Here is a 27,135-nt window from a genome sequence, read left to right on the forward strand (position 1 = left end):
CTATCAAAAGGCAAGGGTGGTCGCATCGTTGTCGTTTTTGGAAGTGTCGAGTGTTCCCTCGACTCCTGGGAGATCGAAGGAACTCCGAAGTGTGGCGTCTTAATGTTTACCCTCGGGGTGGAAGCCAAGGGAATTCCCACCTGCATGGGCACGCGTGTCGGGCGTTATCAGCTTGGCGGCATGCAGCAAGATTTCCCGGTGCGGTTGCCACCCGGTGCAGCTTCTGCAAGCCGGCAAATATTAAAGAGCCGAACGCGCATTAAAATTTCAAGAGGCCCCAAACCACCGCGCGAATCATTTTCCAGCAGCGCTTCCAAAACCACAAGATATAGAGGCAGGGAGGTTGGAGGGGTGGGAGAGAAAGCCAGAATTTCTCTCTCCGTACTCTCTTTCTCGGAGAACTGCTACACAAGTAGAAAGCGCCATAGGCGTGCACAAGGGGTGACCCTATGGAAAGGAGGACCAGGCTCCTGTATCTTTAACAAGGGTGACCCTATGAAAGGAGGACAGGGCCCCTGTATCTTTAACTAGGGTGACCCTATGGAAAGGAGGACAGGGCTCCTGTATCTTTAACTAGGGTGACCCTATGGAAAAGAGGACTGGGCTCCTGTATCTTTAACAAGGGTAACCCTATGGAAAGGAGGACAGGGCTCCTGTATCTTTAACTAGGGTGACCCTATGGAAAGGAGGACAGGGCTCCTGTATCTTTAACTAGCGTGACCCTATGGAAAGGAGGACCGTGCTCCTGTTTCTTTAACAGCTGTATTGAAAGGGGAATTTCAGCCAGTGTCATTTGAATGCATGCAGCACCCAGTGAAATGTCCTCTTCATCACAACAGTTCAAGCTGCAGGAGCCCTGCCCTCTTTTGGATCTGGTCACTCTAGTATAGCTCCTATAGCTTTACCTGTTGTGATGAAGAGGGGATTTCACCAGGTGCTGCATGCATACAAATGGCATGAAATTCCATCTGTATGCTTGCTGAAATTCCCCTTTCGATACAACTGTTAAAGATACAGAAGCCTGGTCCTCCTTTCTAAAGGGTCTCCCTCTTTCAAGGACCAAGGACCTTGGGAGTCCAGATACCACCACTAAGAAACCCTGTCCAAGTGTTCCCATCTTCCACAATCCTAAGGTGACCCTATGAAAAGGAGGACCGGGCTCCTGCATCTTTAACAGTGGCATAGAAAAGGGAATTTCAGCAGGTGTCATTGGTATGCATGCAGCACCTGGTGAAATGCCCTCTTCATCACAACAGTTAAAGCCGCAGGAGCTATACTAAAGTGACCAGATCCAAAAGATGGCAGGTATGTCCTGTCCCCTTTCTTGCTACCTTTCTTTTTCAGCAAGGAACTATCAGAAGATGCCCTGTCGCCCTCGGTAGCAGCCCGCATCTTGGCCATGGGAGAAAAGCCCAATTTTTTCTTCCACGCCAGCGAGCTGGTTGTTCTTAATGTGACAGTTGCTGACGCTGGGCTGTCCGGGTGCCAATCTGTCGAAAAGGCCGATGGGAAAGAAATTCATGTTCAACGGCTGTTGATCTTCTTTACCCCTGGGGGCATGGGGCAGGTTTCATTCCGCCCTGCCCAGTCTGACCCGTCAAGCCAGATGCATGCGTAGTCCACACACCCCTGAATTAAAATGAGAGAAGCCTTTTATATTTGAGGTTTCCTTTAAGAATGCGTAAGGCCACCCGCCGTGTTGGTTCACGAATCACTGACTTGGGGCAGGTTTCCTGCCTGGAAGAATCCCAGAGCAGTGACTCATGCAGAAATACTACAGGTCACCTCTTTCTCAGGGGAGTGACCCTGCTGCCTCTCTTGCATCTGCATTGACTGATCCAGCTACAGAGGGAATTGCCACAAGGGAAATGGATTAGAAGGAGCAGTGACTCATTCAGGGCCCAACAGGCAGCCTCCTCTGAAAGCCGGTAATTCCGCTGTGTTGGGAATGAGCAAACGATCCAGTCGCACCTAATACAGGAACAGGGCAGAATTATAATTGGGAAGAGGCATGGCCAGAAGAGGAACTCATGCAGAGATGCGGCATCGGAGGGGATTCCATTAAACTTTATTTCTTGTGGCAGGCTAGCGATTCTAGGCTGTGATGGATTTATTAAAACAAACAAACAAAGTATGAGGAAGTTATTTTAAAGGAAGCATAATCAGACAAGGATGTTGAAGGTAATATGGGTGCCCCGAGTCACATTCCAGATCTGCAGCAATCTTCCTTTCAGAACAGAAGAATATCAGAAGGTCCATCTAGTCCAGCACTCTGTCCACACAGTGGATGACCAGCTATAGAAAGCCACAACTAGGGCATGGGTGAAACAGCACCCTTCCACCCATGTTCCCAAGCAACTAGTGTATACAGGCTTCCTGCCTCTGATACTGCAGGTGGCACTTAGCCATGAGGACTGGTAGCCCTGGATAGCCTTTGCCTCCAGGAATTGATCCAACTCCCTTTGAAAGCCATCCAAATTGGAGGCCATCACTACATCTTGTGGCAGTGAGTTCCATAATTTAACTCTGCGCTGTATGGAGAAGTCCTTCCTTCTACTTGTCTTGAATCTCCCACCCATCAGCTTCATGGGATAACCCCTGTTGGGTTCTAGTATTTTGAGAGAGGGAGAAAAATGTCTCCCTGTTCACCTTCTCCACACCAGGCATCATTTTGTATCAGGTCTCTCCTCAGCCTCCTTTTTTTCCAAGCTGAACAACCCAGCTGTTGTCACCTTTCCTCCCTTTCAGTTGCCCCTTTCTGCGCTTTTTCGAGCTATACAATATCTTTCTTTTCTTTTTTTACAGTTTTGGTCACCTAGAGTTCCTTTCCCTCCGTTCCATTTTCACTACCCTTTTACCACCCCTGGGAAACAGACGTGGTAAAAGCGCACCACGCAAAAGACACCTTAGAAAGTAGGGCGAGCGTTCCCTTCGACCTGTTAGATTTGGGTGGGCTGGTATTGACGGCTCTTTTTAGAATCTAATTAATTGGCACGGCGGCAGGTCGGCTTAATTAGGCCGGCAGGAACTGGAACAGGAGGCGAGCGTCCCTGGCCTCGCAACGGATACATCCATCTGAACCTGGCAAATTTCAAGGGGCGATTGTATTTGGGGCGTGAATTACTCAGCCATTCACAAGTTTCCGCACGAGGATTTTGCTTGTGAGTCAGAGTCCTGAGACGCTGGGGCATGAATGGGAGTGTCAGGCCCAGAAGGTTGCTGAAATTCATGTTTCCCCAAAGGCCGCAGCTGCTGGGACCACGACTGGTTTGAAACCGCGCACCTTTGACGTCCGAAAGAAGCGCAACAGCTGAAGTGGAGACAGCGAGGGAAAATAATATACCCTGAACTTTCTTTCCTTATTGGTTCGTTGCACGCCTGTACCGCCCAAAACCCGGAGTCCTTTGGGCGGTTCGCGACAGTCGACACTCCTAAAACGCAGCCCGATCAAAACATTGTGTGAACCCTTCGAAAGCTTAAAACGGAATTGAACCAGGGTTACAGCCAGCGGCAGCGTGAAGATATAGAAACGCAAAGCCCTGGTTCACGTGTGCGTTGTCGCGGTTATTGCTTTAGAGTGGGAGTTGGGAGATCTGGGTTCAGGTCCCATGGAAGCTCACTGGGGGACTTTGGTCCAGTCAGAGAATCAGAGAATAGTAGAGTTGGAAGGAGCTGATAAGGCCATCCAGTCCAACCCCCTGCTCAATGCAGGAATCCACCCTAAAGCATCCCTGACAGATGGTTGTCCAGCTGCCTCTTGAAGGCCTCCAGTGTGGGAGAGCCCACAACCTCCCTAGGCAACTGGGTCCACTGTCATGCTGCTCTAACAGTCAGGAAGTTTTTCCTGCTGTCCAGCCGGAATCATGGACTCTCCGCCCGTCCTACCTCGCAGGGTGGTGGTTGTGAGGATAAAATGGAGAGGATGATGCATGCTGCCTTGGGTTCCTTAAGGAGGAAAAAAGGCAGGATATTTCCCGATCTGCTTTCTCCAGGCCAAGAGAGATTTGCTTCAAGATGTTGGGGAGAGTTGACTGGTGGCACCGATGCCAGTGGGGTGGTGAATCCGCTCCGGGTTTCCATCAGAACCGCTCAGAACCGGCCGTGGATAGCCTTCTCCATGCATTTGGCTAACCCTCCTTTCAAAGACATCCAAACTGGTGGCCATCTCTACATCTTGTGGAAGTGAGTCCCATAGTTTAACTCTGCACTATGTGAAAAAGTGCTGCCTTTGATCTGTCCCAGACATTCTGACTAGTTTGATCCAGCTTGGCTCTTCTGAAATTGGTGGCCATCCCTACGTCTTTGTGGTACATCTCTTGGTTTTTTTAAAAAAAATGGTCTCGGCTGGCTAATGATAAAAACTCATCTCCACGCCAGCCCCGGGCTTTGGAGGGGCCGTGGGCGAAACACTGTCTCTCAACGGCTCAACCTCCTTTCCGCTGTGGTCACCAGCTGCGCTTCCTTCTCACCCTCTCTGAAAAGCACGCCCATGGGGGCCTTAACAGTGGGCCCCTCCGGGACGTAGGCCCACAGCAGCCACCCCTCTATGCCCGACCCTTGGTGCCAGCTCTGACACTTTGTGTGTGTTTTCACGATAATTAAGAATGGGCCTTTGAATCCTCGTTGCTACGTGGCCGAGACGGGAAGGGCTATTGCCTTCGAACGTTGAGGCATCTTTCTGGCTAGGGCCAGAAGCAGGAGGTTAGATCCTCTGCGTCCGCAGCGCTGCAGTTTAAGAAGAATCGCGGAGTTATTGTTCTATGTGTAATTGGGAAGGAGGGAGGTTTCTTCTCTTGTGTGTGTGTTTTTTTTAAAAAAAAAACAGTCCCAAAAACCCTCCCAACAAGAAATACCAGCAACAAGTAGACACTCCCTGGGACTGCAGGTTCTGTTCTCATCCATCGGCCAGAGAACCACAAGTCACGAACTGCAAAAAGCCCCGCCTCAGCCAAAGAAGGAGCAGCTGCAGAGGGCTTCTTTTACCCCCTTCCCTGCCAGGAAGAACACCAACAGGAATGCTGAAACGAAGACCGGGTGTTTGCGTGCTGCATTTTTCCTCCTCCCTCCTCCTCCCTTTTCCTTTTGTGTCATGCCTTTTCGATTGTAATCATATTGTTAGCTGTCCCGGGACCTTTTGGGGGTGATGCTGAAGAGCAGTGTAAAATAATACCACAAATAACAAAAAGAAAGATTTCAGCAATTTTGGATTGTATCCAGAGGAGGGCGGCGAAACGGATGTGGGGTTGGAGACTGGGATGCTGAAAGGTGGATTCCTGCATTGAGCAGGGGGTTGGACTTGATGGCCTTAGAGGCCCCTTTCAACTCTATGATTCTAACCCGGGTCTCCCCTGTCCCAGCCCAACATGGTAACCACTACACCACACTGTCACTCTGTGCTTCTAAATATTTTTTGCATCTGACTTTCCGTTTAATAGCTGGGCCCTCTGTCCCCAGGTGTTTCCATCCAGGTGTCCTGAACTCCGCTTGTGGGGGGCGTCCAAAGTTCCAGCAAGGGGGTCTCCAAAGATGGTGCTGAGTGTTTTCCACTAGGTGGCGTAACGGAGCTGACAAAGGAGACCCCCTTTGGAAAAAAAAACTCAGAAGAAATGTGAGCGAGAAGGAACGGAGTTGCCAAAGGAAGGAAGAGGATTTTTTCAAAAAAATACATATATATAAAAAGGAGAACAAAGACATCGGCTGAAAGAAAGAAGGTGGGGGGGAACCTCGCCACCTCCCGCGAAGGACACGAATCGGGTAAGCAGCTCTGTGTTTGTCCTGATTTATTTTGAAATTTTGTTTCAGCTGTGCAGGGGAAAGAAAGGAGAGATTTGCACACACACAGAGAGAGACACACACAAAAAACCCAACCAGCTGACTGCCGCCTCCTCTTTCCGCCCTCTTCCTAACACAAGAGAGGAAAAAAAGGCAGGAAGGCAGAAAGTTGTTACCTCTGGGATCCCCGTGAGATGTGTGGAAGGGCAGGACCTTCTTTTGGGGGGCAGGCAGAGGGCTGCTGACCTAGACTTCAGCCTTCAATTCCAGTCCCAACCCATCGGGAATGTCTCAATGCATGCATTTGTGGGTGATCTCTGCCTTTCTTTCCAGCACGCGTTTTCCCTTCCTCCACCCCATTCCTCGCCCGTAAGAAACTAATGGATTTCCAAAGTGAAATTCCGGAGGAAATTTGAGGAGTATCCGGATCCGGAGAAAGAGCGAAGGAAAAGGCTGGGGAAAAAGAGAAAAGAAGGAAGGAAGGAAAAGAAGGACAAGTGGCGTGGAGAGCAGATCAAAGCCGGAGCTGGAAGGACAAGACCCGCTGGGGGAAAAGATGGGGTGAGAAACAGTTTTGACTTTTGATGCAGAAGAAGACACCTTTTGGGGGGTCACTGTTGGGGCGGGTGGCATCTTGGGGGGTGGGTGGGTTGGTGAGTTTTTGGAAAGAGCATGAATTGAACATTTTTTGCGGCGAAGCCAGGACAATAGCGGTCTTGATTTCAGCGTGTCCTAAAGTTTAGAAGTCCCAGGAGGAGATATTCTGAAATTTGGCAATTTGGGGAGGGGGAGAGAGAGATTCTGGGGGGCAGGGGGGAGGGGGTGACTGGCATATCCGTCCTGCATGATAGAAAAAGGAGGATTTCTTTCTCCCCCCCCCCCCGGTTTGCTCGTCGGCTGGGGTGACCTTTAAATCGAGAGTGCCACATGTCTTTCCTCTTCCCCATCCATTGCTTCGCAGTGGCGTGCGGATAGTTCGCTTTAAAAACCAGTGGGCCGGTCGACCCGAAACTATCATCAAATATCAGCGCCGAAATGCTCCATCAGACCCCCGTGGATCTGATGAAGTGGGCGACAGAATAAACGGGTCAGCCTTTAGGACGCCACGAGACCTTCTTCTTGTTTTGGGGGGGGGGCATCGTAGGGCGTGCAGCCGCTGGTCGGCAACTAGTTTCGGGAGGGCTGCCACATTGGTGGGCCACACCTCTTTCCCCCTCACTTCCATCCTGCATGCGTTTGACACAATAAAGCTGGTAGTACTATGTGCAAGTACTATAAGGAAGTGTGTGTAATTCTTTAATTTAGTTGTGGGAGGAAGGGAAATATGACATTATACACACACACACACATTTTAATATTTATTATTATCTCTCTTTTTGCACTCAGAGCAGTTGTTCTAGGCGCACATGATGGGCTTTGCCAAGTCACGCTGTCTTTTACTGATTCAGGAATGTCCTGACAATTGAGCATGTTTTAAGTATGATGGCTTTCTGGATGTTGGTGTGGATGTACTTTGGCAGGCCCAGTTTCAGGAGGTTTTCTGTGTAGTTTTTGGATGTCATGCCAGTGACTGATATGACTAATGGAATCATTCTGACCTTTTCCTGCTGCCACAGTTCTTTGACTTCCATAGCCAGCGGTGAATATTTTCCTCTCTTTTCCTCTTCCTTTTCCACAACTTTTTTGTCATTTAGTATTGCTATGTCGATGAGGTAGGCGTGTTTCTTTTCTTTTTTGTCTATGTTACATCTGGTCAGTTGCAAGGAATTGTTTTGTCCATATGAATTGTTCTGTCCCAGTATATTTTGTCAGTGTTGATAATAATAATAATAATAATAATAATAATAATAATAATAACAACAATGTATTTGTATCCCACCTTATTCCCAATACTGGGACTCAAGGCAGCTTTACAAACTTAAAACATATACAGTTAAGATGTATAAAAAGAACTACACAAGTATTGGAAGGGAGACATCAGAAGAGCCCTGCAGGATCACACCAAGGGTCAGTCTAGTCCAGAGTTCTGTTCCCGCAGCGGCCAAACAGCTGTTGACCAGGGACCCACAAGCAGGACACGAGCGCAACAGCACCCTCCCGTCCATGTTCCCCAGCAACTGAAGTACAGAGGCATACTTTAATATACAATTAAACCATCTATAGTCTTAAAAGATTTAAAAGTTCGAAAGCATAGGACAAATGAAACGTATACCTTTCTCTTCCGCCTCCCCCCAAACTAAATTAAATATATTATAGGCTTATAAAAATAGGCGTGATGGGGAGAAAGCGGGGGTTTACCCATAATCCAAAGAGATTAACAGGCAGAAGAAACTGGCTGGGAAAAAGTTGTTCCGTACTTCACGCCATGCGCAGTTAATCTGCGGGATTTGCTGTCCTGGGATGTGGCGACAGCTACAGGTTCGAGGGGCTTTGAAAGGAGATGGGGTTACTGAGCGCCCATTGGTTGTGACGCCTCAATGGAGCTTCCAGGTTCAGTGGTAGTATACCACTATTCACCCAATGCTGGCAAGGAGGGTTTTTTCTTTGAGCCCTAATTGGTGTCTTCCTAGAGGCATCTGGAGAAAAGTGTTGAGCTGGATCAGCACCGCCAAATCTCTTCCAGCCCGAAGGCCAGATTCCATTCCGGAGAAGCTCTGGGGAGTGCCATTCCTGTGGTGGGCGGGGCCAAACCCAGAAGAGGAGGAGCCAACATACCAAGACATTTTAGCTTAAAACTCTTCTTGCCAGTAACTAAAACCTCAGGGGAGGCATTTCAGTCTTTTACAAGGAAACCTCACAAAAGCTGGAGAACGCCAAAGACTCAGTAGTTGGGCAGACAGGGGCGGAGTCAGGGAAAGGGCGTGGTCTGTGCAACCCTGGAGGGCCATATGGGAACTACAGGCAGGCCAGATATGGCACCTGAGATTCTGTACTCCTGATTGGTCCGATTTAGAAGGCTACTTCTTGTGCTTAACTTACAAAATTTACGACCACAAGATTCCAGAGGCCAGTAGTCTATCGTCGGCTACCAGCTGTTCTCACGGACTGGAACTTCCATGCTCAGTGCTACAGGGACAGACCACAGGGTAAGGCCATCCCTTTCACAGCCTGTTCCTGAGTTTCCCAGGCGCTCCTGGGAAATGCAGCCTGCTTTAAAAGCCAGAAGTGTGGTTTGTCACCGAAATCCGATGGCAAAATATGGCCACTTTTTTTAAAAAATAGCCACTTTTCCTCCCTGCCACCAGTGTGTTGGCAAACCATACTTTTAAAAGAAGGTTATTTTTCCTTACTGCCATGCCGACGAATTTCAACAGGGGAGTGACGCAACCCCCCACCTGGTCCCTGGACAAAACCCATCCCTGGACTCTAGTGTTTCATTGATCTGATCCAGAAAGGCTCCCTTGCATTCCTAATATCTGTTTATTCTCGACATTTATGTCCCGCCTTATTTATTAGAAAGCAGCCAAAGCCAGCGTGCAACCATTTTAAACAATCAAACCATAACGTGTTTAAAAAAAAAAAAGCCCAGGAACATTCAGAACAGTGTGATGTTAAAACAGCAACTCCATTTAAATTAAAAAAGGAAGATGCGTCTTTGAACCCTTTTTAAAAGCCGACAGAGAGGGAAAGTAGCACCCCATTGTAGTTTCTGAGCGACTGCGTCCCGTGGTTTGGGAGCGAAACAGGAGACTTGGTTGGGTGCTGGAAGAAACTGTTTAGTAATGCTACATAGCAGCAAACCCAGTCGCTTTATGCAACGTTGGTTTATGTAGCTCAGGATTTTCCATCTAGTCCGACATTCTGTTCACACAGTGGAAGCCCACAAGCAGGACATGGTGCAACAGCACCCTCCCACCCATGTTCCCCAGCAACTGGTGCACACAGGCTGACTGCCTCGGATACTGGAGGGAGCACATAGCCATCAGGGCTAGTAGCCATGGATAGCTTTCTCCTCCAGGAATTGATCCAACCTCTTTTTAGAGCCATCCAACTGGGTGGCCCTCACTATGACTTGTGGTAGTGAGTTCCATAGTTTAACTCTGCGCTGTGTGAAGAAGTCCTTCTTTTAATCTGTCCTGTATCTCCCACCCATTCGCTTCATGGGATGATCCTGTTGGGTTCTATCTAGTATTATGAAAAAATTAGAGGCCGTCTGCCTCTGTACTTCAGTTGCCGGGGAACATGGGCAGGAGGGTGGTGTTGCACCATGTCCTGTTTGTGGGTCCTTGGTCAACAGCTGTTTGGCCACTGCGTGAACCGAACACTGGACTAGACTGACCCTTGGTCTGATCCTGCAGGGCTCTTCTGATATCTCCCTTCTAATCCTTTGCTGCTGCCTTCTATTATCTGCCACCTGAGGCAACGGCTTCACTCTGCCTCATGGTGAGGCCAGCCCTGAGAAGGTCCCTGTTTCAATAACTGGCATGTCCAGGGAGGGCTGGGAAAAAACCCGGCGTGAAACTCTGGAGAGGCGTTGGGACTAGTCAGTGTGGACAATCACTGGGCCAGACGGACCTGGGCCTAACTCAGGAGACAGCGTCCTGTGTCTTTCTCAGGTCAGCCATATTGCAGGCCGTGTGTGTGTTTCTTTCCCACACAAGTCTGCATGAGCCAGAGGAAAAAGGAGAGAGAGAGAAGCCAGCAAGCTCTCACCTTGGAGAATTTAGCTCAGCTGACTCAGCAGAGGAGTGGGCTAGGCGCCAGCCATAGGCCACATTTCCCAGGCCTGCGCATGCCGCCTCTCGCCTCGGAAAAAGAAAGCAGATGTTTCAGCGTTTCAAAATGAGGAAGCAGGACTTCCCCCACTTCCTGGAGGATTCATAGCGGGCTAGTGCTCAGAGATAAGAGCAAGCCCCGTCCCCAACCAGAGCTAAAACTGACAGCCACGGGAGAGGCAAATGCCACAGTTTGGTTGATGTGTGTAAGCGGAAGGGGGAGGGAACGGCGATCCGTGGCTTCTGGCTAGAGGAGCTAGAGGCCCACCCAACTTTCCAGCTGTGGCCTGCGAGCGGGAGCCAAAATGTCGGACAAAATCGCAGAGGGCGAGGCTTCGGTAAGCTTTACCCCGCCCCCCGCTCCAGCCCCCTAGATGGCCCCTCCCTCCCACCGGACTCTGGGCCCAGGTGAAACGTCAGAGGGGTGCTTCTAGGTTTTGCCTTGAAATGTGAAGAACTAGGGCTGTGCACGGAACCCCACTCGCTTCGGAGCTTCTGAATCGACCCCAATCCGCTTCGGAGCGGATCCGGAGGGCGATTCAGATGTCTGAATTACTCAAACATGTGATGGGATGGACAGATGGCTGGTGCCCAGCTTTTCCAGACACCTGATGAGCCCTTGTGCCCCCTGGTCCTTACCTGAACCCGTCCGGGCCTCTTAAATGGACTCACCGTTTAATAATGGCGACTCCCCTGAAGAGGCGTGTATGGCTGAGGGCATGTCCCGGTAATGGGCTTGCACAGGAGGGGGGGAAGCAGGGGGGATCCGAATCATGTCGAAGCACTCCAAAGCACTTCGGACCCAAATTCAGCTTCATCGGATGACCCCGTTGGGTTCTAGTATTATGGGGGAGTCATGCTAGATCAGACCAAGGGTCCATCTAGTCCAGCATTCTTCTCAAATAGTGGCCAACCAGCTGTTGACCAGGAACCCAAGGCAGGACATGAGTGCAACAGGACCCTCCCACCCATGTTCCCCAGCAACCGGGGCACACAGGCGCACTGCTGGAGGGAGCACATCGCAATCTCAGCCCTTGCAACCTTCCCTCCTAGGGGAGAGGACGCTCCAGCGCTTTGATCATTTCAGTTGCCCCCTTCTGCGCTTTTTGCAGCCGGGCCTGCCCCATAAGTCGCTTCCGGCGCATTTCTCCACTCTGGGCTGCTACTCTAGCCTCGCCCACCTCCTCCAGCTGCATTCGCTGCCGACCAGCAACAGGATACTGGGTTCATCCGAAGGCCAGGCTTTTACGCCATTCTCTATAGATAGCGCTTCGGCCTCTCCAGGCCTGGTTTGCCAAGGCCGGGATAAAACGTTGCTCTGTGCTCACTCGAGGAGCAGAGCACAGAAGACATGAGCAGCAGCTCAATGAACCAAACCGAAGGATCGGAAAGAGGACCAGGCGGAGGGGCGCAGCCGCGAAGCCCGCCAGAGGGACATTTTTGCGCATCGGCAGCTGCCGGAGAGGAAAAGCGGAAACAAAGAAATACAAAGGGGGGTTGGATTGAGAAGGACAACTGTTGGATCTATTTTAATCCGCCGGTTCTACACCATCATGTCCTCGCCCTTCCCCGCCTCTCAGCAAAGAACCCATTGGCCAGTGAGATGGGCAGCAGTAACCAATCGGAATGTCCTTTCTCCCCACACGCCCCCCTCTAGACTCATCAGGGAGGTAGATTTGGAAAGGGAGGGGTTGGGGGAAAAGAGAGAGACAGAGAGTGGAACAGAGTGGCTAGAATTCTGCAACGGGTCCCCTTCCAACTTTGGTGGGGCAACCGGGTGGGGAAGAATACAGACTTCTTCAAGAGGGAGTTAGGAAGTCTTTCTAAAAGGCCTCCTCCAAATGGCAGGTGTGGTTCCATGTAAGCGAGTGCAAGGTGACCGGATCCAAAAGAGGGCAGGGCTCCTGCAGCTTTAAGTGTGGCGATGAAGAGGGTGTTTCAACAGGTGCTGCAGGCCTACAAAGGACACCTGCTGAAATCCCCTTTTCTATACAACTGTTAAAGGTACAGGAGCCCGGTCCTCTTTTCCGTAGGGTCACCCTCGAGAAATCGATCGATGGCTCTTAGCTGCGGCAACGAATAACTCCGTGTTCTGACGGAGACCGCGTACCACGAAACACCGGTTGGTGCCCGTAGGCTGCTTGTATTGCTTCTATTTCCTGGTTTCTTTTTCATCGACGTTCCTTCCTGCCTCACAAGGTCGTTGTGAGGACAGAACGTGAGAACAGAGCCCTTTGGATGAAGGAGAGAACTTAAATCAGTCCTCTGCTTCCAGGCCTCCTTAAACCCACGTTTTCCCCTTTCCTTAAAGTTTGGTGTGTTGGTTGCTGGACATGCAAATAGGTCTAAGAAGAGGAAAGGAATTGGTGTGGCAGTTGCTGATGTCACGAGGGAAGACCCGGGAGAGACAAGAGGAATAGAGAGAGAGAGAGGCGAGGTGTGAACGTGGGGGAAACAGTCGCGTGTCAAGGTTTTGTTGAGGTTTCGATGAAGACCAGACGTTGACAGTTAAGCTGGAAACGGTTTGAAGGCAGACGTCGCGCCTCCTTCCTACACACTGCTTGTACATCACCAGTTCTTTCACAGCGCCTTTTTACTTTTTACCTTTTTACTGCTTCAAAGTCAGACGCCGGAGAAGGCCGGAGAAATTAAGAGAGGGGAACTTTGCCCGTGGAGTAGCTGTGTGATGTCTTTCTCTGCAAATGCCCGTTCCGTCCCACGTGGCCTGGCCACGTCTCTCTCTCTCTCTCTCTCTCTCTGCTTTGCGGGGGCACACAAAGCGCTCCCGCAGTAGGCATTGTCAGTCTCTACTGATGTGTGCATGGCATTGAAGCCTGGGCACTCCAAAACCAGGAGACGGGAGGGAAGGAGAGACCGTGGCCCTGAAAGCATCCAGAGGCTATTTTTAAATGGCTTGAAGTTTGCCGTATCAAAAGCAGGTCAAAAACAGCAGAGCCATTTTTTTTCCACCAGTAGCAATCCTTGACACTACATTCCCTTTACTCCTGATTTCATTGACTTCCTTCCCCTTGATTTATGTTTTATTTGTGTTGTCATCATCATCATCATCATAATTAAAAACATAGTATACACTGTTAAAAAACATCCTAAAAGCATCCTAAAAGCATCCTAAAATTCTGCTGGAAATCATCATCAGAATCTCTCCTCTCTTGTGGTACTTCTTCTTCTATTATTATTATTATTATTATTATTATTATTATTATTATTATTATTCCGCCCCATAGCCAAAGCTATCTGGGCAGTTTACAAAGAAACCACTGACCATTAAAAACAAGTATACAGCATTTAAAAAGCATAAAAAAACCCAGACAATATCCAGTTAAAGTAACTCCGCATATGCTGTTAGATGCCTGGGAGAAAAGTCTGGACCTGGCGCTGAAAAGATAACCACGTTGGCACCAGGCAAGCCTTGTCGGGGAGATTGTTCCACAATTGGGGGGCCACCACTGAAAAGGCCATTTTCTGAGCTTTCTAGACGGACATGATGGGCATTGCCAAGTCATGCTGTCTTTTACTGATTCAGGAATTTCCTGAGCATTGAACCAGGTTTAAGAGGCCTTCAAGAGGCAGCTGGACAATCCATCTGTCAGGGATGCTTTAGGGTGGATTCCTGCATTGAGCAGGGGGTTGGACTCGATGGCCTTTTAGGCCCCTTCCAGCTCTGCTATTCTATGATTCTATGATTCTAAGTCTGACGGCTTTCTGGGTGTTGGTGTGGACGTATTTGGGTAGGCCCAGTTTCTATATAGCTTTTTGATGTGATGCCAATGATTGATGTGATTGATGGAAAAATTGTGACCTTTTCCTGTTGCCATGGTTTTTAACATCCATGGCCAATGGTGTATATTCTTCTCTCTTTTCCTCTTCCTTTTCTACAACATTTTTGTCTGTTGTTGTTGTTGTTGTTATTATTATTATTATTATTATTATTATTTTCTCTGTCTCATTATTTCAGCTCCACTCTTGTCTGTCTAATCCTGTAACAACAACAACAACAACAACAACAACATAATATAATATATTTATTTCTTACACACCTTGATCCAAAGGGAACAACATTAGTGCAGGAATCAACACATCTTAAAAATTCTTGATTTTACATTGATCTGGGTAGGCCTGCCGGAAAAGGCTAGTCTTCAAAGCTGCCTTAAAATCACAGAGAGAGTTAATATTACGAATTCCTCCGGCAATCTGGGGGCGACAGAAGAAAAGGTCCTCTGGGAAACTGATGTCAGCCTAGTTTTAGCTGACTGAAGTAAGTTCACCCCAGAGGACCTGAGTGTGCGGGGCGGACTGTATGGGAGAAGGCGATGCCGCAGGTAACCTGGACCCAAACCATGTAGGGCTTTAAAGGCAATGACCAACACTTTGTACTTTGCCCGGAAACTAATTGGCAGCCAGTGGAGTGAGTTTAATGTTGGGGTAACGTAATGTGATGGCCCTCACCGCATCTTGTGGGAGCGAGTTCCATAGTTCAACTTTCCTTTCATCTGTCCTGAATCTCCTTCATGGGATGACCCCGTTGGGTTCTAGGATTCTGTAAGAAGGGAGAAAAATGTCTCGGTATCCTCATTCTCCACCCCATGCATGATTTTGTACACCTCTATCATGTCTCCCTTTAACCTCCTTTTCTCCAAGCTAAACCCTCCCAGTTGATGTCACCTTTCCTCATCGGGGAGATGCTCCAGCCCCTTCATCATTTTCGTTGCCCTTTTCTGCACTTTCCCCCGCTCTACAATAAACAATCACATTTTTTTACTCTTTCCATTTGGGGATTCTTCCCTTCCTCCTCCGTTCCTTTCCTCTCCCTCGTCGCTCCGTTCTCCACACGTGTTCCCCCCACCTTGCACGGACGGTGGACCAAACTCGTACGCCTCAGAAAGAGCTTTGAGAAAGGGCGACCCCATCTCCCACGACCAGCGCTCATGCGCGGACAGCCCTTTCTCTCTTTGCTGGTGGCTCAGAGTTCATAAGTGACTCTTACGCTTGCTCAAGCGGAGCGTGAAGTTCTCCCGTTGCCTGTGGGCAACTGCAGGCCGTCGGCACGTACGCTGCGGTGCGCAAGGACATCCAAAGCGAAGCCCACGAGCAGCTGCTTTGAGAAACCCACACGTTCCACGAGCTTCGGTCTGCTACATCTTAGAATCATAGAATCATAGAATCATAGAATCATAGAATAGCAGAGTTGGAAGGGGCCTACAAGGCCATCGAGTCCAACCCCCGGCTCAATGCAAGAATCCACCCTAAAGCATCCCTGACAGATGGTTGTCCAGCTGCCTCTTGAATGCCTCTAGTGTGGGAGAGCCCACAACCTTCCTAGGTAACTGATTCCATTGTCGTACTGCTCTAACAGTCAGGATGTTTTTCCTGATGTCCAGCTGGAATCTGGCTTCCTTTAACTTGAGCCTGTTATTCCATGTTCTGCACTCTGGGAGGATCGAGAAGAGATCCTGGCCCTCCTCTGTGGGACCACCTTTCAAGTCTTTGAAGAGTGCTATCATGTCTCCTCTCCGTCTTCTCTTCTCCAGGCTAAACATGCCCAGTTCTTTCAGTCTCTCTTCATAGGGCTTTGTTTCCAGACCCCTGATCATCCTGGTCGCCCTCCTCTGAACACACTCCAGCTTGTCTGTGTCCTTCTTGAATCGTGGAGCCCAGAACTGGACGAAATACTCTAGATGAAGCCTAACCAGGGCCGAATAGAGAGGAACCAGTATCTCTTGCGATTTGGAAGCTATACTTCTATTAATGCAGCCCAAAATAGCATTTGCCTTTCTTGCAGCCATATCGCACTGTTGGCTCATATTCAGCTTGCAGTCTTTCCCCTCTCTCCCCCTGCCCAATTCCGTCCCTTTATTATTTTGTAATTTTGCATGATGGGCCGTTCTCGATTTATGTGGTCATCTTTAATATCCTTGACCGTATCTGCTCCTTCTTAGTTCCGGGTTAACTAGGAAAGTACCTTTCCAAGCCAGTGTGGCGTAGTGGCTAAAGTGTTGGACTGGGAGTCGGGAGATCTGGGTTCGAGTCCCCCCTCGGCCATGGAAACCCTCTGGGTGACTTTGCGCCAGTCACAGACTCTCAGCCCAACCTACCTCACAGGGTTGTTGTTGTGAGGATAGAAATAGAAGAGGATTATGTGCGCCACGCCGCCTTGGGTTCCTGGGAGGGGGAAAAGGCAGGATATAAATGCAATAATAAAAATTAAAATTAAAATTAAATCCAGCTTTGGAGGGCACAGCTGGTCACACAGCTGGGTCCATTTGGGTCTCCACCAGCAGAACCGTGACTGTGTCTATTCAACGCCGCTTGGCTTCCTCGTTCTCCCGAACCTCCGCAGCATCGCAGCTGCGAATCAGCGGTGATAGAGTTACACGGCAGGAAAACGTTTTCAGTCGGAAGGTCATCTTCCCCCCGTCCCCCCCCCCGGCGGTGTGGGAGAGAGTCAGATTTATCAAGGGAGGTGGTGTGGGGCCAGCGCGGATGTTCCTAAAACCTTTTGCCCCGTTTTGAACGGAGAGCGGGAGCACGCTGTGACTTCGGGGATGCTGCATGCTGGGTTCTTAGGACGCTTCGGAGCGACGGGAAAAATCGCGGTAAAACGACGCGGCGAAAAAGCGCTGTTTCGGGTGTGTGGGGAGAGGCCCGATATGGCCGCGAGATGTCGGCTACATGGTTTAAACCATGCAGCGCCACTGTGCAGGTGCAGCAGTGTGAGGATATTGTACAGCCAAGCCCCGTGGGTATTGGATGAATAGGGTTGCCGGTTGTGAATTGCCAAAAAAAACAAGGAGAAAAGACGATACCCATGGACATAAAGAGAGAGAGAGAGAGAGAGATGTAAATTTCGAAATAATTACCATCACTTAAATAGAAATGCAGTCCATGTCTCCATAGTGTGGAAAGTTGAGATGATGTGACCTGTAGGGTGGCCCTATGGAAAGGAGGACCGGGCTCCTGTATCTTTAACAGTTGCATAGAAAAGGGCATTTCATCAGGCGTCATTTGTGTATATGGGGAACCTGGTGAAATTCCCTCTTCATCACAACAGTTAAAGTGTAGGAGCTATTCTAGAGTGACCAGATTTAAAAGAGGGCAGCTTTAACGGTTGTGACGAAGAGGGAATTTCACCAGGTTCTCCATATACACAAATGACGCCTGCTGAAATGCCCTTTTCTATGCAACTGTTAAAGATACAGGATGACACCTGCTGAAACGACACCTGCTGAAATTCCCTTTTCAATACAACTGTTAAAGGTACAGGAGCCCTGTCCTCCTTTTCATATGTCTGTGTTCCTTCCTAGGTGTGTCAGGATGGCTGTGAACCGTTAAGCGCGCGGCTTTGCCATCTCAGACTCCAGGCACAGAGCGAATGCAAAGTTGCCTGGCCTGCTGCCCTCACTAAGCCTCTCAGTAATTAGCTGACATCTGGGTTTTCATCTACTCTTATGGAAACTTTGACTCATGACCTGACACTGTTGATTTTAACAACTCCCCATACATGACATCCTGCTTCGCATTGGGTCCCCGTGTCGGGATGTGACCATTGCACGGATGGTCTTTTTCCTTGGTGGCCCAGGACCATTACCGATTTAACAGCTCTGAAAACCGTGGGCCGGGCCCAACTTTGCCGTATACTGTATTTCCTGCCTCTCCTCTCTTTTCTCCCCTGTGTTTTGCATGTTAATTAACAGCCAACGTTTTCCATTGCTAGGAAATGAATCGTCTGCCAGATCCCAGCCAAAGCGGCGTTTTGGCCCAGCGAAGCTACTAACCCGATAGTTGATGAACTTTTAACATGCCCGTTCGCCTAACCACCAGCCTCAATCAGTATTAACCAATGTCAACAATTAGGTAATGCCATGCCTTGAAGTCCCCCGAATGTATGTGTGTGTTAAAATTCGAGCTCACCAATGCAAGTCTTTCTCTGATCAGAACTTGAAGCCGCAGGACCGAAGGCGTCAAACAAAACCATCTGCAAATCAATTGTTGGTTAGCACAGGGGAAGGTTGTTTGCCTTAGTTATGGAAAAGGGTTACTTCTAAGTTTTCAGTTTGTACGTGAGGGATGGAGACACCGAGAAACATGCACACATAATGAGCATCTGAACTCCCCCAGCCCAGTACTTTTGGAAGTATTAAGTACAAGAAGAAGGATCAGAATTACGGTGTCATTGGTGGTGTCAGGATCAGGCCCAGTCTCCCTAAAGTATATCCTGAATCAGGCCCAGAGCCTGAAGAAGAAGAAGTAGACCAGCCAAGATAGGAAGCAGAGGAAGAAATCCCCCAAGACTCTCCAGGAGTCAAGTAGGAATCTTCCCAGGGGCTTATCAGACAGGAGGCCCAGACTCAGAGTTCATCCTCCCTGCTCCTGGGAACTCAAGTCCTTGTCAGAGGGGGAGGGAGCATAAGAACTGACAGATCCCAGGGTCCACTGCAGGGTCAAGAGGGTGGTGTTGAGAGAAGGTGGGAGGTGGTCTGCTAAGCTAGCCACATGGAAGAAGTTGCAACATGAAGACCTTCCCTGAAGGAGGAGTCCGGTAAAAGCCTGTTGGGCATGGCAGGAAACCGCCCTCTTAGTTGATAGACATCTGCCTGGCTTTGTTAGGCTAATTCAGCTTAGACTATAGCTCCTAGCATTCACACTCCTTTCAAGTGTAGAGAGGTGTCTGTTTACCGAATCAAGCTTTGAGGGTTGCACGGCAGACCCCTTTATTGTCTCACCTCTCAGGCAGGAGGACTTGGAATCATAACTGGTGGTTTGTTCTTTCAGATAAATGTTAGGCAATTCTGCCCTGCTCTGTCCCTGCTGAGTTCACACAGCCCTTCCTAACTCAGGGTCGCATGGGAGGTTTCCCTACCACCCCAGCCAAACTGGCCATCTGCTCCTTGATCTCAGGAGCAAATTTATTTTATGTATTTATTACATTTTTATACCGCCCAGTAGCCGAAGCTCTCTGGGCGGTTCACAAATGGGAGACACACACACACACACACCCGTGGCTCCTTTGGATGACAGGAACGGCTGAACTCCTTCTCTGCCACTTCATGCTTCTTTTCCACCTTCCTCCTCTGCAGGGAGCAGCCGATTTTCAGCACCAGGGCCCATATTTTTCAAATCGATCCAGCCACCAAAAGAAACTGGATCCCAGCGAGCAAGCATGCCTTGACGGTCTCCTACTTCTTTGATGCCACCCGTAATGTCTACCGGATCATCAGCGTGGGAGGCACCAAGGTGAGAGTCCCAGAAAGTGTCTGGCTTCTGTCGTTCCCATTTATTATTTTGAAGCAATGAGGACTAGTAACTTAATAATCCTTATTTAGTGCATTACTTAAGATGGCCCCTGGCGTGCGGCTTGATTGATGCACTCTTCAGAAGATACCCTCCCAGTGGTACTCAAAATTTTGGAGGTCCACTCCATCAAGGCTCAGAATAGGGTCCATAGAGTCGTAGCGTCTGCTCTCTGGAAGTCCCTACCACTCCAAATTAGACAAGCAGCAACCCAACCAGACCTACCCTTGACGCCGGACAGCATTTCCTCCCCACACACCTGAGGGCAGCAGCGTAGCTTAGTGGCGCAAGTCACGCCATGGGGTACACACAGCGTTATCCTCTCACGGATGGAATAACCAGGAGGACTGGGGTGGAGTGTCCAGTGGATTGCGTCTGCTGCCGCCCCCTAATGAATGCCGCCTGAAGCAGTTGCCTCAATCTGCCTCACCGTAGGGCCGGCCCTCTGTCTCGTCCAGTTTGGCCTCTAAGCCTTTTCCACTTATCTTTCCTTGGCAGGCCATCATCAACAGCACCATCACCCCCAACATGACCTTCACGAAAACCTCGCAGAAATTTGGCCAGTGGGCAGACAGCCGGGCCAACACGGTGTATGGATTGGGTTTCGCCTCCGAACAACACCTCTCCCAGGTAAGACCATAGAAGGAAAGAAATCTCTGAGGAAGCCAGCTTGCCAAAAAGAGAAGTATTTGGGGGGTGGGCAGGTGTGAGGAGAATTGCCCACCCCCATCCCAATTATTGAGGGGAGACATGATAGCACTCTTCAAATACTTAAAAGGTTGTCACACAGAGGAGGGCCAGGATCTCTTCTTGATCCCCCCAGAGTGCAGGACATGGAATAATGGGCTCAAGTGACAGGAAGCCAGATTCCAGCTGGACATCCGGAAAAACTTCCTGGCTGTTAGAGCAGTATGACAATGGAACCAGTTACCTAGGGAGGTTGTGGGCTCTCCCACACTAGAGGTCTTCAAGAGGCAGCTGGACAACCATCTGTCAGGGATGCTTTAGGGTGGATTCCTGCATTAAGCAGGGGGTTGGACTCCATGGCCTTAGAGGACCCTTCCAGTCCTTCTGTTCTATGATTCTATGATTCTATCCAAGAAACATTTGGGATTAGCATCCAGCAGCAAAAGGCCGGCTGAGACAGGACGCTGGTGAGAAAATTCATTTATGGGTTTGTTGCTATGTGGAGTGAGTTCTGCGTCCACAACAGTTTTATCCTCACAACAGTATTGTGAGGTAGGAGAGGCTGACAGACAGAGAGAGAGAGAGACGTGATTCCTTTTATAATATACATATACATACATACATACATATATATATATATATATATATATATTGTTTCAAAACATAACAAACTAACAAACATAAAATACACGAAGTAAAAAAAAAACATTAAAAAACCCCATGCAAAATTAAGATTGGCTTCCGATTTCCTCTACAGTAACAATATTTTCTCCTGCTCTATAATTACAAAAATCAAAATTCCCCTCTTTCTTTTATCTTGAAGTTTTCTTTTTATCCATTGAATCCACAGATGAACAAACCATTATTTTCTGGATCCTATATAAAGTCTATAAAAGTTTTCCCTTTGGTTCTGAAACTTAGATGTTGACTTTTCTCTAATTATTGACGTATCGTTGATACGGTTGACATATTGTGATATATTAGAATTGTTTCAAGGTGAATATAAATTCATAGAATCATAGAATGATAGAATAGCAGAGTTGGAAGGGGCCTAGAAGGCCATCGAGTCCAACCCCCTGCGCAATGCAGGAATCCACCCTAAAGCATCCCCGACAGATTAAAACCAAGAGAAGGATTGATCAAAGAAGGTTACGTATGTCAATGGTTTCGTATTTACAAATGATGGAAAGGTTTAAATTAGATTTTAAAAGCTTGTGGTTTTGATCAAACAAAATCTGAATTTGAAAGGGCGTTATTTATTTATTTATTAAATTTATATCCCGTCCCATAGCTGAAGCTCTCTGGGCAGTTTACAAAAGTTAAAAACAGTGAACGTTAAGAAAGTGTACAAAATTTAAAACCATCAAAAATATAAAAACAACAGTATAAAACAACAGTATCCAATTAAACAACAACAGTTCTGGGGTCCATTAAAAAACAAACAAACTTAGCATATGTTGTTAAATGCTGTTAAATGCCTGGGAGAAGAGAAAAGTCTTGACCTGGCGTCGAAAAGTCTTGACCTTGGCGCCAGGCAAGCCTCATTGGGGAGATCATTCCAAAATTGGGGGGCCACCACTGAAAAGGCCCTCTCCCTTGTTGCCATCCTCCGAGCTTCCCTCGGAGTAGGCACTCGGAGGAGGACCTTAGATGTTGAGCGCAGTGTACGGGGAGGTTCATGTCGGGAGAGGCGTTCCATCAGGTATTGTGGTCCCAAGCCGTGTAAGGCTTTATAGGTTAAAACCAGCAAATGATGAACATGTTATTGCAAAAAATACCTAAACTTTTGTTGAAGTTTGAGACAGGGAAGAACAAGTAAAGGATTGTATGATAAAATGGGGCCAAAATTGTGGATATAATATACCAATGGCAGAGAGCCGTGATTCCAGGTCCTCTCACCCAGGTGTGAGACGATAAAGAGGTCTGTTGTGCAACCCACAAAAGTGTTATTCAGTAAATAGACACCTCTTCACACCTGACAGGAGTGTGAATGCTAGGAGTTATGCTCTAAGCTTCATTAGCCTAACAAAGCAAGGCGTTTGCCTAACCACTAAATGGGTGGTTTCGTGCCGTGCCGGACTAGCCATTTGGCTAGTCTAGCGGACCAGCTCCCACCTCCTCTCAATGCTACTCGCTTGACCCAGGAGCGGACTCAATTCTGATGTTCCCTCCTCTTCTGACAAAGACCAAGTTCCTTACGGTGGGAGGGGAAGAAGACGTCTGAGCTTGGGTCTCCTGTCTGATAAGCCCCTGGGAAGAATCCTCCTTGACTCTTAGAGAGTCTTGGAGAATTTTCTCACCCGCTTCCTGTCCCAGCCAGCCTTCTCCTTCTTCAGCCTCTGAGTCAAATTCAGAATCCACGCAAGGGAGACTGGGCCTCAGCCTGATACACAGAGAGAGAATATGAAACTGTCCCAAAGACACCCAGTGAGTCTCAGGATTTGAGTGGAATTTTGAAGCTGGGTCTGCCCCAAGCCTAAGTCTGATGGTCTTAAGCACACCTGACGAAACGAAGGTGATTTTATTAATTCCAAAATTCATATTGCAGAAAAGGGTCACTGAAACGATCCAGGGGGCTGGAGCATCTCCCCCAGGAGGGGGAAGGTGACAACAGCTGGGATTGTTCAGCTGGGGAAAAAGGAGGCTGAGGAGAGACATGATAGAGGTGGACAAAATGATGCCTGGGGTGGAGAAGGTGGACAGGGAGGCATTTTTCTCCCTCTCTCAAAAGACTAGATCCCAGGGTCATTATCCCATGAAGCTGATGGGTGGGAGGCACAGGACAAATAAAAGGAAGTCCTTCTTCACACAGCGCAGAGTTATATTATGGAACTCACTACCACAAGATGTGGTGATGCCCACCCATTTGGACGGCTTTGAAAGGTGGATGGAGCTTCGGCTATTGGGCGGTATAGAAATGTAATAATAATAAATAAATAAATAAATAAATAAATAATTTCTGGAGGAGAAGCCTATCAATGGCTACTAGTCCTGATGGCTATGTGCTACCTCCAGTATCCGAGGCAGGAAGCCTGTGTGCACCAGTTGCTGGGGAACATGGGCGGGAGGGTGCTGTTGCATCGTGTCCTGCTTTGTGGGTCCCTGGTCAACAGCTGGTCGGCCACTGTGGGAACAATGTGCTGGACGAGATGGACCCTTGGTCTGATCCAGCATCTAGGCTCTTCTCATATTCTTATGTTCTTATAATAATGACAGTTTGCTGAAAAGTTCCAAGAGGTGAAGGAAGCCGCCCGCCTGGCAAGGGAGAAATCGCAAGACAAGACGGAGCTGACCAGCCCTGCGCTGAGCTTGACTTCCCACCAGGTAAGCCTTCTTCCAGTGGTTCCAATTCATAGAATCATAGAATAGTAGCGTTGGAAGGGGCCTACAAGGCCATCCAGTCCAACCCCCTGCTCAATGCAGGAATCCACCTTAAAGCATCCCTGACAGATGGCTGTCCAGCTGCCTCTTGAAGGCCTCTAGTGTGGGAGAGGCCACCACCTCCTGAGGTCATTGGCTCCATTATCATACTGCTCGAACAGTCAGGACATTTTTCCTGATGTTTTGTCATACTGCTCTAACAGTCAGGAAGTTTTTCCTGATGTCCAACTTCAGCCCATCATTCCGTGTCCTGCACTCTAGCCACCTAGGCTGGGGCATGTTGTGAGTTGTAGGACATCTAAACGCGTGTAAGATTGATCCCTTAATATCTTGCTGTAGCAATGTGTTTTTAAACTGACCCAATTATTTTGCTTAAAAAAAGAAAAGAAAAAGCCTTCTCTCATTGCTGCTGTTTTAGTGATTTAATTGATGTCGTCGGTTTGTTTTTAATCTCATTATTTTTGTTGCATGTTTTTGTATTTATTCTGGAAGCTGCGTCGGAGGGCTTGAAAGGCAGGGTAGAAACATTTAGTTGATGCGTTTTATTCATTTGTCTATGCCTTTTTAAACAAATAAATAGAAGCGAAGAAGGAACCGCAGGACTTTTTTTCTGTCTAAACGTGCATGGGATCACGTCCCAAAATTAGCTGGACAACCCTCTGTCAGGGATGCTTTAGGGTGGATTCCTGCATTGAGCAGGGGGTTGGACTAGATGGCCTTGTAGGTCCCTTCCAACTCTGCTATTCTATGACTCTATGATTCTAGATCAAAGGCACGGCAAAATCCTGACGTCTTTGTCGCCTTACTCAAACCTGAGAAAGAAAGGGTGAACCAAATGTCTTTGGGGAGAGAGAGCGACAATCTGGGGGCCACCCATGAGAAGGCCCTGTCAGGCACTTCTTCTCGGGCGTTGAACATAGTTTCATACAAGAGGAGGCTGTCCTTGGTTTTAAGCCAAGCTTGGCTAGCAAGCAACCCACAAGCCAAATCCGGCACACTTCTTTCCCGATTTTCCGGGAGTGCCAAGCTGCTTCTTACCCCTCGAGGGTACGGGAAGAGAGTCTGGTACCATTTCTTGCCAACCCTGCCCCAAAGCAGCCTTCCCCCAACTACAACACCCATCATCTGTGACTGCTGCCTGTGCCCTCTGGGGCTGATGGAGGTTGGAGTCCGAACGATCTCGAGGGCACCGGGTTAGGCTTCTGTGATCCTCAGGCTGCACATCAGCTTGTTTACCCCTCAGTAGCTGTTCCCGGCCTGCTGGGGTATGTCGAAGCCCTCTTGCCTCCAAAATGGACATGTCCCAAAATGGAACAGAGAAGGTGGACTGGATCAGATGATTCTCGCCAACCGTTCGATGAGACTAAGGATGATCGTTTCACTGTGATCTCCTGGGCAGCAGGGGCAGAGGGGTCCTCAGGGGCATAGACATGCACAAGGGGTGTGCCGGGTGTGCCCAGGCACACCCTAATATCTCAAGCAATCAGTGCTGAATTGAGGGGGCCTTTGAGTAGGGATCAAGAGATGCAGTGGGAACAGTCCTCCGACTGCTCTCCATCTGCTCTGCAATGCTGGGTCTTCTTATCCCCCCATCCATCAGTGGTCATGCAAGCCAAATGCGGAGCAAGGCATCAGTGTCTTCCACAGTGTTTAATTAATGAATGAATAAAAATAGCGTCCTTTATTTATTTATTTATTTATTTAAAGCATTTATATCCCGCCATATAGCGATAAGATCTCAGGGGCGGCGTGCAGATAAAAGCATACAGCAGAAAACAGTAAATATACGCAGCTAAAAACACATTAAACCATAAACCAAGTAAAAACAATATATAATTTAAAAGCAGTAAAACAATGAAAACAGTTAAAACAATTCAACCACCAAAGGCTTTGTTTAAAAAGCCATGTTTTTACTTGGCGCCGGAATAGAGTCGTTGGCGCCAGTCGGGCCTCCGAGGGGAGGGCGTTCTACAGTGGGGGGCCACCACAGAGAAGGCCCTGTCCCTTGTTCCACCATAGCGTATGTGTTGTGCTGGTGGGATGCGGAGAAGGGCTCCTCCAACGGATCTCAAGTCTCGGGCAGGCATATATAAGGAGAGGCGCTCCCTCAAGTATCGAGGTCCCAAGCTGTTTAGGGCTTTAAACGTCATTACCAGCACCTTGAATTCCAACCGGAAGCGTATAGGCAGCCAGTGCAGTTCCTTTAAGACCGGTGTTACGTGGTCTCTGTTAGATGTACCCACCAGCAATCTAGCTGCTGCATTTTGCACTAGCTTTATGGCTGCGTATTCAATCAATGTTCATCTTTAGAAATAATAATCTCTGGGTGCACCCCCTAATGAAATGTGCTGTGCACGCCCGTGCTGTCGGGACGGAGGACGCAGTGTTCCTGGATCTAGGCACAGATGGGATGGCAGCACATGAGGAGGAGGCAGCGTGAACAGCCCCTTGGCCTGGAGGAGGAAAAGCAGAGCGGGAGGACGGCTTGGCACCGTGGCAGGGAGCAGAGGGAGGCAGGCGGATTAAACCGTTCTCCCAGCACTTAGGGCTTCTGATGCACTTGGGGGGATTGAAAGGCTGCACGCGGCTGCAGCGCAAAAGATCCCGCAAGGCCGAAGGAGAAGGGACTGATAAAGAGAGAAACGAGATGAGGCTCTAGGAACAGCCCAGGATTTGGGATAGGTTTGGAGGCCCGCCTTGCATCCATATTGTTACCTTTTTGGTGCCAGGTAAAACCAGGCCTCTTCTTGTTACGTTCTGCATTTGGCGGAATGTAACGAGATTTTCATGCGGGTCCTGGATGATTGTTGATGGTTTAAAACGTCGTTTTTTAGGTGTACGTTGTCTGGGTCCAGGCTGTTGGTCTATATGTGATTTTATGTCCGTCGTTCTGCACTTTGTGGAATGTATCTTTCATGGTTTTAAGCTCCGGGAACCACCCAGAGGGCTTCGACTATAGGGCGGCACAGAAATATAATAAACTTGCCTGACTCGCACAGACCATCTGTGTGCTTGTACTTTATCGCTCAGTATCATGATTTTCCAGCTTTTCTGTGGGCGCCTAGGAAAGCCAACCGCAAGGCCAACCTGGAGTCCATTGGACTTCCCTCTCCCAGCCACTCCGCCCCACTTCCTCCCAGGTGCTCCTCGCCCCCCCTTACCTGCCCAACAACCCGCATGATTTACCTGAGGCCTCCACATGAACCGCTTCAGTAATGATATGTTTCAATGCCGCCGCTCCCACTCCCTCCCAACCACTCCCCAAACTCCC

The 27,135-nt window shown here is 48.8% G+C and overlaps 1 protein-coding gene across 2 annotated transcripts in view; it reads left to right on the forward strand.

Moving 5' to 3' along the window:
• The first annotated feature begins 5,681 nt into the window (after positions 1–5,681).
• The window catches only part of HOMER3 (homer scaffold protein 3), a 32,658-nt gene continuing 11,204 nt past the window's right edge, over positions 5,682–27,135 (forward strand). The window contains exons 1-6 of one of the 2 annotated variants that reach the window (XM_063147134.1): positions 5,682–5,754; positions 6,106–6,333; positions 18,220–18,359; positions 19,583–19,739; positions 20,295–20,426; positions 23,700–23,807. In XM_063147134.1, the coding sequence (XP_063003204.1) occupies positions 18,346–18,359; positions 19,583–19,739; positions 20,295–20,426; positions 23,700–23,807 (411 nt within the window). In that variant the 5' untranslated portion in view covers positions 5,682–5,754; positions 6,106–6,333; positions 18,220–18,345. Of the gene's footprint in view, positions 5,755–5,936; positions 6,334–18,219; positions 18,360–19,582; positions 19,740–20,294; positions 20,427–23,699; positions 23,808–27,135 lie in introns of those variants that run through there. The other variant, XM_063147135.1, reaches the window with a different exon arrangement.

This window comes from Elgaria multicarinata, chromosome 23, assembly GCF_023053635.1.
Source record: "Elgaria multicarinata webbii isolate HBS135686 ecotype San Diego chromosome 23, rElgMul1.1.pri, whole genome shotgun sequence".
Taxonomy (NCBI): domain Eukaryota; kingdom Metazoa; phylum Chordata; class Lepidosauria; order Squamata; family Anguidae; genus Elgaria; species Elgaria multicarinata.